The following is a 15,983-nucleotide window of genomic DNA, read 5'->3' on the forward strand; positions in this document are numbered from 1 at the left end:
TACTTACATTACTTTAGTTAAATCTCGTTTACCACTCACTATATTTACTAAACTTAATTCATTTGTTATTGCTTAGCTCAAACTTTTATTGCTTTTCCTATTTCTAAATTTCCTATAGAACGTTGAGTGGATCTTATGCATACACGCCGGTATTGCATCAGTGAACTTATTTAATACTGCGTTGTTCTAATTTTTCAATATAGTGTATGCCTCCCTTATGCATAAACCGCATCTAGTGGACCCAATTCTATAAGGGGAGGCATGCGCAAGGATAGCCCATGATATTTAAATTCAACATTCCTTTCCTTGAGGTCGTTAATATGTAATGCCAGTGTTGTAGAGGTCCTATATTTAGGATTGTTGAAGGAGCTCAGGTGGGATCGATACCTCTGCTTAAAGTCTACTGTGCTTCCGATATATATTTTTCTCTGGCCTCCTTGAGCCTCAACACTACATTTATAGACCACATTTTCCTGGCGACAATTTCCGCTAATCGGACATTCAATTGGGTCCCTAAAATTAGATTTCTTCAACCTGCTACAGGGTCTCGTATTATTGATAACTCTGAAACCGTGGCACTCCCAGTACTAGGATCCACCATATCATCTACACCATCGTTCGTACTATTTTCCGGTACAATTATTCTATTATTATTTCTACTATTACCATTCTTCTTATTTTCATTTTTATTTTTACTAATATTTTTATTACCATTTCCACTACTATTAACACCATCATTACCACCCTGATAATCATTATAATCACTAATATCATCACCGACATCATTATTATGATTATCTCTACTATTTACATTATTTGTCACCCCAACACGCCCTTCACAATCGATTTCAGAAGATATACTATTCATATTAATACCCTCTTCTATGTCTTTAATGAATTTTCCAGTAAAGCTTCTGTCATCATTTCTATCATTATAGCGCCTTATTTTACTTCTGCTCAACGAAGCAATAATAGATCCGACATTGGGAGTGACTGAGTAGGCCAGCTTGATTGTTGACTTGTTACATATTGAATAATACTTATGGTGTTTTCGGAAATTTTCCTTCAATAACTTAAAAAATAGCTTTGGTAAACCTTTCACCCTTAATGAAAAGGGAGGGGCAAACCAAGTAACTTGATGAATCCTAGGCTTAGTATTAATAGTGGGATTACAATATGTTGCTCGGCTTGATGTACTAAATGTAAGGGCACTCCTGTATCTATTACTAATATTCATATCTCTATTACTACTAGTATTATTCTTATTTCTATTACCACCTTCATTAGACCTAAACCTAACTTTACACCTTAGTTCACATTTATGATTCATATTATTTGTAACCCCTTCCCTCCCGTTACTGTTATCGTCCATGGTATTTTCATCCTTACAAATCTCATTATTAGCCTTATTAACGTGGTTACCATTTACAAGACCAACCACATCGCATTCATTTTTCCTATTTCCGAAGCTTCTTTTATCAGCACAAATATTGGTCATTATTAGCTTGTTGCTAGCTCCTTGGGAACTATGTGGGGAGCCTCTGCCATCCGAAATCCGTTTCATATCATCACTGACCATGCTGGCCAATTTAATTTTTAATTTGGTATTGGGTATGTATTCAATGTTATTTGTTAACCCACTCAATTTCAAGGCATTGTTGTATATTGGAGCGTGTTGATTAAAGATGTTTTCATTCGCCGATAGGTTTGAGATTCTGATAGAAATTTCAGTTACGATGCTATTGATGGTTGATTTGGGATTATTTGAGGAAACATTGATATATTGGAAAGTTTGGTTTGGTTTTCGGAGGGGTAGTGCAAGCTGGTATTCAGGTCGAGAGTGACATCCAGGAAATTTGCCACTTTAGGATTATTCTCAAAAACGATGCTCAAATTATAAAAGTCCTTAAGAAATTCTCTAAGGTCCTTATCAACATACTCTAACATACCCCCAGGTAAACATCCAAAACGAACACACACAGAAACACATATAGATATACAAAATCGCACACACACAAAAACAATGCAAACCTCCGACGCAAACACGCACACATACATATACACACATGCACAAACACAATATCCCCACACTAGAGCACAAACCGACACACACGCCATGAAAAAACACATACATATATACACTTGCAATACGATTCTAGCAACCATAATCAACACTCACACACACATACACACATATGTAAACATGTACATGCACACACCTACACACACCACCCCGACAATTACAAACAACATTCACACAAACACATCCACACACACAGATACACACACAAACATTCAAATACAACACAACCCACACACACAATATGTCCATTCCCCATTAAAGAAATCACACACACACTCAAAAGAAAAAACACACACATATACACACAATACAATCTGAACAACCACAACACACACAAGCATGCACACACACAATGACACACACCTCCCCGACAAATACAAGACACATAGACACACTCACACAAACACACCCACACGTATACACATATACTGCTCTAACAATACAAACAAATCACTCACAAATGCAGCACACACACACACACACACGGAAACTACATAAACCATACCCACATATATACACACACACAAATGCATACTCAGCACCAACATACACAAAACACACATGCATACACACAGAACCCCTGATAAATACAACACACTTACACACACATACACAACCATGCATACACACACATACATATGCACCCTCACACACACACACCACAAGGACACAAACCACACAAGCATACACACGCACACATGCATATGCACCCTCACACACATATGGTTGCACACACACACACCACAAGGACAATTAAAACAACACAAACATACTCAAACAGAGACACACACATACTCACTAACACACACACACACTCATGCACACACACACACACACTCACGTACACACACATAACATCCCCACCACCACAAAACACATAAACATACACGTGCACACACACAGATGCACACATACACACACACGAACTAACACATATACACACATATGCGCACACACAACACCAGGACAATTATAACAAGACAAGCATATTCAGACAGACACACACAAACACTCACACACATGTACACACATACTCACACACAAACATACACACACATCCACAGACGCACACATACACACATGGAAACAACACATACACACACACAACACCATAACAAATATTAATTACACACATACTCACACAAACGTGCACACATATACACACACCATCCTACCAAATATAAAACGCACACAGACCCATTTACACACATCACAATAAACTCTGGGACCAATCAAACACACAAACACATGTATATATACACACACAGTCACACCATTCTGATCTCTCAGACCAGTCCCAAAAACCACTGAACCATGATAGACTAGCTCAGAAACAAAAAAATCCTTTTAATTCCACATTGCGCTTCCTTCCCTCCACCCCAACCAACCTCCCACGCTCCCTTAAAATAGCAAACAATCCTTAGCTACACACAAAATAAAAAATGCTAGGAAGACAGGTTGGTTCCTCTCAAACTCTTTGTAAACTCTTAAATATATCTCCTGTGTATACTACCAAACAAACAAAATTTTTATTGAACTCCTAATACTTTTTGTTGAATATTTTCTTAAAAACTTTCTTGTAACTGTTTATAACATTTTCTTACTATTACCAAAGAATATATGTATGTATTTTAATACTTTTGTGACAACTAATACTTAACGCAACAAAGCTTATACAAAGCTTTACATTTTACTTTTGACAATTTTTTTCTAAAAAAGTGAAACCGGTCAAGTGAATAAACATCTTTAAAATTGCATTTTCAAACCTTCTTTCTTATATATATTTCCACTCGAGCAGTACCTTACAACTTCACTTTGTTATATATATATATATATATATATATATTAGTAATAATTATAAAGAGTATGGAGACTTGTTCATCCTCAAAATTTATTTTCTTTTATTTTACAATTTTATACAGCATATTACAATAACCTACACATGTTTCCACTGCATGGACTACTAACATTTGCAGATGCAACCTGTCACGATTATCAGTTCAGCTTCTTCAGGGTCTCAAAAAGCTTTGGCCAGTCTCAAAGAACTGAGTGGAGTTAGTATTTTTGTTAGTTAACACTAACATATCTATTAGGCTAATATACCCTTCGAAGTCTGACTTAGGTAGAATAAGCAAACACATTATTGATAAATGTATACCTACACTTAGGAACATGACAAAACTAAATCTCTGGTACAGTTCATATGAGGCAATCAATTGGTTTGATAGAATTATAGCAAAGAAAATTAAATTTGCACAGTTGGATATATGCTGAAAGGGTCAGAAGCAGGAGAGATCATTAATCAGGTGCTTGGAGAGCTGAGCATCTGGTGCAACAGAGGGAAGGAGACAGAGGCAGGAGAGTTCATGAATCTGACGCTTTAAAGCATGAACTTGTGAACCAGTCCTATGATGACATGAACGAATTGAAATATTTAACTGAATCATCATAAAATTAACTTTCATTTCAATGCAATGTTGATATCAGCTTCAATGTTTTATAACCTGAACTATCAGTGTCCCAAAAGGTCATTGGTAGTCTAGTGATTAAAAAAAGCCAAAATGTTAGGATATATGGAGGGGCAGAGTTAGGAAATTAAAAAAAAATTTCTCAATTGTTTTTAAATTATGTTTCATTTTATCTTTGAAACTAATGTGAGAATTGTGATGGTGATCACTGATTTCCCAAATTTTATGTTTTGTACCTTCAAGGTTTTTCCCATCGTTTTAAGTGTGTTGGCCAAAATTGGTTCTGAGTGGGGGAAACATTGGCCAAAATGGGTACTAAGTGGGGGGAAAGGGGTTTGAAAAAAACTGAAAAAAGTTTCCCTTTTCTTTTTTAATCTGCAAAGGCATCTCCAAATCTTTTTAAGTGATTGATCCGAAAAAAGAATTTGAACAAAATCAATCCAGAAGGAGTGGGGAATCATAAATTTTCAAAAAATTCTCTTTGTGGAAAGTACTCCCCATCCCCATCATTTGCGAAGGTGTGAAAAAATAAAAATTGAAAATCCCCATAAGAAAATCCAACTAATGTAGTTGTGCTGTCCTGAAAATCTGCCAAGGCATTCTAGTGTGAAAATTACTCAGCAGCAACAGGATACACAACTGGAATATATACTTTGTGCAATTAAAACAAGTCAAGAATAGTTTTATTCTGTGTTTATATGTATGAAAAATAAAAACATAATAATTTGTTTTTACAGAATAAATGTTTTTGTAATATAGTTCAACTGAAATAATATTAATATACATATTCTTATGGTGACTTTGGCATATATAATTTACGTAAGCATATGGGAACACCAAAAACTAAAGAGTCACACATTATTTCCCATCTTTTGTATAGAAAATAGTTTCAGCATATACTTTTTCAAACGGTTTTTTTTTGTAGTATAGGAAGAAAAGTCATATTACACAGAACTGGATCTGGTTTCACTGATTTCAATTCCAAAATTTTAATGTAACTTTTCCTATTTTTTTCCTTATTTAGGCGCAGGAGTGGCTGTGTGGTAAGTAGCTTGCTAACCAGCCACATGGATCCGGGTTCAGTCCCACTGCATGGCATCTTGGGCAAGTGTCTTCTGCTATAGCCCCAGGCCAACCAATACCTTGTGAGTGGATATGGTAGGCGGAAACTGAAAGAAGCCTGTCGTATATATGTGTATATATATATATATATATATATATATATATATATATGTGTGTGTGTCTGTGTTTGTCCCCCTAGAATTGCTTGACAACCGATGCAGCTGTCTGACTGGCAGGATGAAGCGGTTGACCTCCCCTGTTCGAAGGTTTATAATGGACGCAGGTTGTGTGTCAAATAGCTAGCTTGTGGCGGTGGCCTCTTGGAGCTAATCAGCGACAGCTTTAGTCTTATTTTTATAAGACTGCCATATAAGTATGGCGATAACTATTAATTTCCAGTAATGCTGCCGTAATCTCCTTTAGAGAGACTTAGTAATTTTAATATTTCTATTATTGAAAACAAGTGGATGTATTCCACTGAAACTAGGTAAAAAGCACCATCCGATCGTGGCCATTTGCCAGCCTCGTCTGGCACGTAAAAAGCACCCACTACATTCATGGAGTGCTTGGCATTAGGAGGGGCATCCATCCGTAGAAACATTGCCATTTCAGACTGGGCCTGGTGCAGCCTTCTAGCTTCCCAGACCCAGTTGTGCCGTCCAACCCATGCCAGCATGGAAAGCGGACGCCAAACGACGATGATGATGATGATATTTGCATCATAAAAATTTAACATTATCATGTTTCTTTTAGTTACCTATTGTAAACGACATTTTATATTACCACTAAAATGACGATGACGTCACATTTTCTATATGAGTGTGTTCGCATGTTCGTTAACTATGTTAGGCTGATGACTGACAAGTATAAGTGTGTGACAGTGTATGTGTCTCTCAGTACACATGCATTTTTGCAACGACTAACATTCACACAAACACACATACACACATACATTTCAAGACTAAGAACAATACACGCAGGGAGAGAGATAGGCTTCAGGTGTATATTAATGTATGCATGTGTGTTTCTTTGATTATGTAACGTCCCCATCCCCAACAGTGAAATGCGCCGATATTGAAAGTTTACTTGTAGCCTTGACTTCAAACAACCAGCTACATTCACTTTCAAGTACTACCAACATGAAAATTTGGCTCATTTAACACCACTATTATTATTGTTGTTATCATTCGTGTATCACCTGGTTAACTATACGGGTGACCAGGCTAATGCCGATACTGCCAGATATTTTGAGCATCTCTGCAGTAATTCCTGATGAGCCGGGGGCTTTCCCTGTCTTCATACTTTTAATTGCTTTAACTATCAAGGTACTGTCAACTCGGATAGCTGGTTCCTCTGTTGGGTCGACAACCGACAGGCTCTCTTTCTCCCATTCATTTTCTTTGTTCAGCAACCTTTCATAGTGGCGTCTTCCAACCTCTCTCGCTGCAGCCTCATTTAGTGCAAGAGAACCATCATCCATGCAGACACATTTCTCTCCTACAACATCACGATTCTCTCTCACGCACTGTCTTGCAACACGAAATACCTCAAGTCTTTGGTCCTCACGGTGCAGAACATTGGCAAATTCTTTCTTATCTGCTTCCCCCCTGGCTAAATAAACCTGCCTTCTAGCTTCTCTTCTGGCAGTCTGATACAATTCCCTGCTACCACCATTCTTCCGGTCCCTGCTACCACCATTCTTCCAGGTGATACACGAAGGAGTCATACCCAATGACTGGTGTAGCAGCACTATAGTCAACTGCTACAAAGGAAATGGTGACGCTTTAGATACAAATAATTACAGAGGTATCAAGCTCTTGGATCAGGTAATGAAGATCACGGAGAGGGTCATAGCCCAACTAATTAGGGAGAGAGTCAGTTTGGATGAGATGCAGTTTGGTTCGTACCAGGGAAAAGCACCACTAATGCTATATTTCTGGTTAGACAGCTACAGGAGAAATACCTAGCTAAAGATAAGCCCGTGCACATGGCTTTCGTTGACATGGAGAAAACCTTTGACAGGGTCCCCCGTTCCCTTATCTGGTGGTCAATGAGGAAACTAGGGATAGATGAATGGTTAGTGAGAGCTGTGCAAGCCATGTACAGGGACGCTGTCAGTAAGGTGAGGGTTGGCAACGAGTACAGTGAAGAATTCTGGGTAGAAGTAGGGGTCCACCAAGGTTCAGTCCTCAACTCCTCATATTTACCATAGTCCTCCAGGCAATAACGGAGGAATTCAAGACAAGATGCCCCTGGGAGCTCCTCTAACTGATGACCTTGCTCTAATTGCTGAGTCACTAAAAGAACTAGAGAAGTTTCAAGTGTGGAAACAAGGTTTAGAATCGAAGGGCCCTAGAGTCAACCTTAACTAAAACCAAAGTCCTAATAAGTAGGAAGTCAGGCAAACCACAAATCCCTTCAGGTAGATGGCCCTGCTCGATCTGTAGAAAAGGCGTAGGTAGAAACTCTATAAGATGTACCCAGCATAAGCTATGGACACATAAGAGGTGCAGCAATATCAAAGGAAGGCTAACTAGGAGGATAGTTTTCATATATGGCAGATGCTTGGGTGCTATAAATAACACTGACAACGTGCAGAGAACAACTTCCGCCATATTTCAGGGAGAAAAACTAGAAGTAGTTGATAGCTTCCATTACCTAGGTGACCAAGTCAGTAGCAGGGGAGGGTGCACTGAAAGTGTAGCTGCTAGAATAAGAATAGCCTGGGCAAAGTTTAGGGAGCTCTTACCTCTGCTGCTGACAAAGATCCTCTCGCTCAGAGTAAATTCTGTTTCATCCTATTAAACTTTCTTGATGTTCTCCAAGAGATTCCTCACACCGATGAGAATGATAATGCATATATTTAATTATAATTACTATGATTAAAATTTGTTTCTTATACATTCGCATTGTTTTTCGAAACGTACGTATGCATTGAATCCAGTTTTGTAATAAATCTATTTCTGATTCAACATTTTTTTCTCCATTTTTATACTTCTTTATGGTATAGATTTATACGTATAACGAAACTTCTCAAATATTATTTTCATATTGTTATTACTTGCTCTGGCTGACTTTTATGAATATGATGAATCTTTATAAGAAATAATGTTTTCTCTCTTTTTGAATCCACCCCCAAATGTTTGAATTGTTCTTTCTGAACTCTATCATATATATATATATATATATATATTTCCCCGGTTCGTAATCTCTGTATTTTTCTACGTAGATTAAAAAAAAATTTGAAAAAAAGTTAAAAATTAATAAATTACAGTGGGAATAGAGGGATACTAAAATTTTGAAAACGTGATTTCTGGACGAAATCGTATTAACTCACCTTAATATGATGAAACAAAACGTAGTTTGTGATCCTTCTTTAGAACAGAAAGCACTTTCATTGAAACCCATGCAAATTGTAGCCTCACCCTTCACTATTAAACAAAAAATAACTTCTATTATTCCATGAACTATATATCAGCTGTGCCAATTCTGCACATAAGAAAGGAGCAAATAATACAAGTGCTTCTAGGTCATATACCCGGGCAACGCCAGGATGCATTGCTAATATGGTATAAAGCACTTGGATCTTTTCTGTTGCTGTCACAGTTTTCTATTTTTAATTTTTATTTGGTTTCTATTTTGTTCAAATTTGGTGTGCACTGCACTTATGTATTCTGATTATGAAAATGAAAGTCATTTTTGCCCCAAATCTCTCTATATAAAAACGGCAAAATATCTGTCTGTGTGTGAGTGTCCTTTATACAAATTCACAATTTTTCAGTTAGAGGGCTCGCACTTTCTATGGTCATTCAAAACCGTCCAAGGGTGATTGTGAAGATCTTTTCATTTCCCCAGTTACCCCTGAAAGCTATTTTTAAACAATCGATAAACCGACCCCTTGTTTCAGGTAACGAGTCTTTAATACAAGGGACATAACTCACTTAATCCAGCAGTTTAAATCTAAAGAAATTAAACCATTGCAAGGGAAATAACTCATTAAAACTCTGCATTTCCTTCCCTTTGTTGTGCACCACACCTCAATACTGTACCAGACCAATTTATCCAATTTAGGACCGGAACTGTCCCGGGTTCTGGATTTTCCAGTTTCCCAGAGAATTTCTAAACGTTTGCTTAAAATCTCTATATCTATAAATGGCAAAATGGCTGTTTTTTGATTCGACGGAGATAATTTTACACCTGTCAGTTTGCTGCACGTGCGCATTTGCAGACGGTCTGTATGACTGCACAATTTTATGTTATTGAAATTGCCAAAATTGAAGAAAATATCATACAAACTATAGAATTTTCTCAATAAAGCCAAGAGAAAAGGAGGTTTTATAAACACATTCTACCAGTATACGAAGTTCAAAATTTTTTAGTTACCGAGAAATTATGTGAAAAACTGCCGTTCAAACCGAAAAGATCCAAATGAATTTCAAAGACCGATTGAGCGTGAAAAATTACTGAATTCTTTCGGAAAAGACCGTGAAAAGTGACGTTCTTTGTTCGGTAATTTCCGTAAAACTTTTTCGCACGTGTGTGTATGTACATGTATGTGTTTATGTGCATATATGTATATTTCTGTATGTATGCGTTTCTGTATGTAAGTGTTGCCAGGATTTACCTGAATACATCTAATTGGAAGGATTCACTTAAATGTAAATTTTCTAAATATCTGTCAGCAAAAGAAAAATCCGCGATAACTTTTGTGATAGGCGGACACAGCTTGAGAGGAAGACAAAACTAATTAGAGATTAAAGAAAAAGGTGATGCAATAAACTAGGTCGTTAAGATAATTTCTGTATGAGACGGCAGTTATATTTATACTGAGAGGTAATGTTATCGCCATTTAAATGTGAGTGCCCTTTGAACAGACGATACTGCTGTTATTCAGTGCGCTTTGCACTCTATATTGCAAACAGAGATCGAACTTTCTACTACTCTGGCTCGGAGATTCTTACACCGGTGACATAACAACAAAATTATGGGTGACGTTGGTAAGGTGTTAATTTTCTTAATTTAAACTTGGTTACATTTTTATATAGCAATGGAATTATATGGTTAGTGTTTTGGGGTGGGGTTTCTGCTAGTATATGTAATACTGGTTTTATATATGTACATATATATATATATATATATATCTTGAGATCACAGCGATCCCACCCACAATCCTGAACCTGAAAATCATGAGCACTTGTGGATCATGTAAGGTGGAGAGCGTCTATAAGGTGTCATGGAAGGCTTGGCAAAACTTCCTCAACCACATTTTAAGAAAGTTTATTTTTGACGTCCCCACCTTTTCGGCTACGGGGAATACGAATCTGCAAAACAATTGGCAAAAACCGACATTTCTTTATTATCACCCCCACCTCCATTCCATTCATTTTGAACTTTTTTAAGAATTTTTTTCTTCAAAATATCTGGAAAAATACGGAGATTATGATTCTGTAAAAAATTTCCCAAAATCTTTATAGATTTTTCCCCCCTAAATATGTGGAAAAATATGGATATTATGACTCGGACAAAAATTTCAAAACATTTCTGTACTTATGATTAGGGTTAGGGTTAGGGAAAAAAGTCAAAATTGAAGAAGCTGGGGTGGGGTGATTTCACAATGCCGATTTTTGGCAATTTTCCCGAACCTCCGTATCCGAAAACGGGTATTTTTGGCAAAAAATTTTTTTACATAAACAAATTTTGGAGAAAATGGGGTGGGGCGGAAGTCTTTCCGAAGTCTTATTGGATCTAAAATTTTGTACAGGCATTGTTGACATTTTGCATAGGTTTTGGTCAGTGATGATCATCGTCGGTCTCGAGTGGAAAATCATCATTATCATATATGCACAAAAATCAAAGGTGGGCGTCGTTAATCGAAAAGTTAACTTCGTTAAGCGTTAACCAGTTAATCCTTTAAAAATGTTTCGGAAGTTATCGACAAACTGTTAACATTAATTTTTACCGGCTTTCCTTCGATATAAGAACAGTGAAGAATTCTGGGTAGAGGTAGGGGTCCACCAAGGTTCAGTCCTCCTCCTCCTCCTATTTACCATAGTCCTCCAGGAAATAACGGAGGAATTCAAGACAAGATGCCCCTGGGAGCTCCTCTATGCTGATGACCTTGTTCTAATTGCTGAGTCACTAACAGAACTAGAGAAGTTTCAAGTGTGGAAGCAAGGATTAGAATTGAAGGGCCCTAGAGTCAACCTTGTCCTAATAAGTAGGAAGTCAGGCAAACCACAAATCCCTTCAGGTAGATGGCCCTGCTCGATCTGTAGAAAAGGCGTAGTTAGAAACTCTATAAGATGTACCCAGCGTAAGCTATGGACACATAAGAGGTGCAGCAATATCAAAGGAAGGCTAACTAGGAGGATAGTTTTCATATGTGGCAGATGCTCGGGAGCTATAAATAACACTGAAAATGTGCAGAGAACAACTTCCGCCACATTTCAGGGAGAAAAAACTAGTAGTTGATAGCTTCCATTACCTAGGTGACCAAGTCAGTAGCAGGGGAGGGTGCACTGAAAGTGTAGCTGCTAGAAAAAGAATAGCCTGGGTTAGGTTCAGGGAGCTCTTACCTCTGCTGCTGACAAAGATCCTCTCGCTCAGAGTAAATTCTATTTCATCTTATTAAACTTTCTTGATGTTCTCCAAGAGATTCCTCACACCGATGAGAATGATAATGCATGTATTTAATTATAATTGCTATGATTAAAATTTGTTTCTTACACATTCGCATTGTTTTTCGAAACGTACGTATGCATTGAATCCAGTTTTGTAATAAATCTATTTCTGATTCAACATTTTTTCACCATTTTTATACTTCTTTATGGTATAGATTTATACGTATAACGAAACTTCTCAAATATTATTTTCATATTGTTATTACTTGCTCTGGCTGACATTAATGAATATGATGAATCTTTATTAGAAATAATGTTTTCTCTCTTTTGGATCCCCCCCAAAAGTTTGAATTGTTCTTTCTGAACTCATTTTTTCTCTTATATATATATATATATATATATATATATATATTATATATATATATATATATATATATATATATATATATATATTTCCCCGGTTCGTAATCTCTGTATTTTTCTACGTAGATAAAAAAAAAATTTGAAAAACAGTTTCAAATTAAGAAATTACGGTGGGAATAGAGGGATACTAAAATTTTGAAAACGTGATTTCTAGACGAAATCGTATTAACTCACCTTAATATGATGAAACAAAACGTAGATTGTGATCCTTCTTTAGAACAGAAAGCACTTTCATTGAAACCCATGCAAATTGTAGCCTCACCCTTCACTATTAAACAAAAAATAACTTCTATTATTCTATGAACTATATATCAGCTGTGGCGATTCTGCACATAAGAAAGGAGCAAATAATACAAGTGCTTCTAGGTCATATACCCGGGCAACGCCAGGATGTATTGCTAATATGGTGTAACGCACTTGGATCTTTTCTGTTGCTGTCACAGTTTTCTATTTTTAATTTTTATTTGGTTTCTATTTTGTTCAAATTTGGTGTGCACTGCACTTATGTATTCTGATTATGAAAATGAAAGTCATTTTTGCCCCAAATCTCTCTATATATAAACGGCAAAATGTCTGTCTGTGTGTGAGTGTCCTTTATACAAATCCACAATTTTTCAGTAAGAGGGCACGCACTTTCTTTGGTCATTCAAAACCGTCCAAGGGTGGTTGTGAAGATGTTTTCATTTCCCCAGTTACCCCTGAAAGCTATTTTTAAAAGATCGATAAACCTACCCCTTATGTTTCGGGTACGAGTCTTTAATACAAGGGACATAACTCACTTAATCCAGCAGTTTAATCTAAAAAGAATTAAACCATTGCAAGGGAAGTAACTCATTAAAACTCTGCATTTCCTTCCATTTGTTATGCATCAAACCTTAATACTGTACCAGACCAATTTATCCAATTTAGGACCGGAACTGTCCCGGGTTCTGGATTTTCCAGTTTCCCAGAGAATTTCTAAACGTTTGCTTAAAATCTCTATATCTATAAATGGCAAAATGTCTGTTTTTTAAATGGACGAGATAATTTTACACCTGACAGTTTGCTGCACGTGCGCATTTGCAGACTGCACATTTTTATGTTATTGAAATTGCCAAAATTGAAGAAAATATCTTACAAACTATAGAATTTTCTCAATAAAGCAAAGAGAAAAGGATGTTTTATAAACACATTCTACCAGTATACGAAGTTTAAAACTTTTTAGTTAACTAGAAATTATGTGAAAAACTGCCGTTCAAACTGAAAAGATCCAAATGAATTTCAAAGACCGATTGAGCGTGAAAAATTACCGAATTCTTTCGGAAAAGGGCCGTGAAAAGTGACGTTCTTTGTTCGGCAATTTCCGTAAAACTTTTTCGCGCGCGTGTGAATGTATATTTATGTATATAAGTATATGTATGTATTTATGTGCATGTATGTATATTTCTGTATGTATGCGTTTTACACATGCACATAAACACATACATATACAAAAAATTACATAAACATAAGCGGTTCAGCTGAAAAATAAATATTTACGAAAATTGCCGAACAAATAGTTTCAGTTTTAAGAACGCGGAAGTGTTGCCAGCATTGCCTGAATATATCTAATTGGAAGGATTCACTTTAAATGTAAATTTTCTAAATATCTGTCAGCAAAAGAAAAATCCGCGATAACTTGTGTGATAGGCGGACACAGCTTGAGAGAAAGACAAAACTAATTAGAGATTAAAAAGAAAAGGCAGCTCGTTAAGAAAATCTCTGTTGGAGACGGCAGTAATATTTATACTGAGAAGTAATGTTTATCGCCATTTAAATGTGAGTGCCCTTTGAACAGACGATACTGCGCTTTGCACTCTATATTGCAAACAGAGATCGAACTATCTACTACTCTGGCTCGGAGATTCTTACACCGGTGACATAACAACAAAATTATGGGTGACGTTATTGGTAAGGTGTTAATTTTCTTAATTTAAACTTGGTTACATTTTTATGTAGCAATGGAATTATATGGTTAATGTTTTTAGGTGGGGTTTCTGCTAGTATATGTAATACTGGTTTTATATATGTACTTATATATGTACATAATGGCCCAGTGGTTAGGGCAGCGAACTTGCGGTCGGAGGATCGCGGTTTCGATTCCCAGACCGGGCGTTGTGTGTGTTTATTGAGCGAAAATACCTAAAAGCTCCACGAGGCTCCGGCAGGGGATGGTGGTGATCCCTGCTGTACTCTTTCACCACTCTAAAAGGCGGTGCTCCAGAAAAAAAAAAAAAAAAAAAGGCGGTGCTCCAAAAAAAAAAAAAAAATATATATATATATATCTTGAGATCACAGCGATCCCACCCACAATCCTGAACCTGAAAATCATGAGCACTTGTGGATCATGTAAGGTGGAAAGGGCCTATGAGGTGTCATGGAAGGCTTGGCAAAACTTCCACAACCACCCTTTAAAAAAGTTTTTTTTTGACGCCCCCCACCTTTTCGGCTACGGGGAATACGAATCTGCAAAAAAATTGGCAAAAACCGACATTTTTTAATTACCACCCCCACCTCCATTCCATTCATTTAAAAACTTTTTAAAGAATTTTTTTCTTCAAAATATTCGGAAAAATACGGAGATTATGATTCTGTAAAAAATTTCCCAAAATCTTTATAGATTTTTTTCCCCCTAAATATGTGGAAAAATATTATGACTCGGACAAAAATTTCAAAACATTTCTGTACTTATGATTAGGTTTAGGGTTAGGGAAAAAAGTCAAAAGTGAAGAAGCTGGGGTGGGGGGGATTTCACAATGCCGATTTTTGGCAATTTTCCCGAAAACGGGGATTTTTGGCAAAAAATTTTTTTACGTAAACAAATTTTGGAGTAAATGGGGGTGGGGCGGAAGTCTTTCCGAAGTCTTATTGGATCTAAAATTTTGTACAAGCATTGTTGACATTTTGCATGGGTTTTGGTCAATGATGATCATCGTCGGTCTCGAGTGGACAGTCATCATTATCATATATGCACAAAAATCAAAGGTGGGCGTCGTTAATCGAAAAGTTAACTTCGTTAAGCGTTAACCAGTTAATCCTTTAAAAATGTTTCGGAAGTTATCGACAAACTGTCAACGTTAATTTTTACCGGCTTTCCTTCGATATAACTCGATAACTTTTGACAGGTCAACTCGGATATCTTCGGTATAACTCGACAATTCACTTCGAATATCACCATGACTGCTGCTAAATTGAGAGGTGGAGAAGAAAGCTAATGGGTTGTGTGTGCGTGCTTGTTCTTGTCTGTGTGTGTGTGCCTGTTCTGTTTTTATGAATGTATGGGCGATCCTTCGGTATAAGTACACATGT

General features: G+C 36.7%; 1 protein-coding gene across 1 annotated transcript in view; it reads right to left on the minus strand.

Annotated features, from left to right (window-relative positions):
• Nucleotides 1-10,262, minus strand: part of LOC115221755 (G patch domain-containing protein 1-like) — a 147,953-nt gene extending 137,691 nt beyond the window's left edge. Inside the window, 1 exon segment of the mRNA XM_029791973.2 lies at nucleotides 10,238-10,262. Within this exon segment, the coding sequence (XP_029647833.2) occupies nucleotides 10,238-10,247 (10 nt within the window). The 5' untranslated portion in view covers nucleotides 10,248-10,262.
• Nucleotides 10,263-15,983: the final 5,721 nt, after the last annotated feature.

This window comes from Octopus sinensis, linkage group LG18, assembly GCF_006345805.1.
Source record: "Octopus sinensis linkage group LG18, ASM634580v1, whole genome shotgun sequence".
Classification (NCBI taxonomy): domain Eukaryota; kingdom Metazoa; phylum Mollusca; class Cephalopoda; order Octopoda; family Octopodidae; genus Octopus; species Octopus sinensis.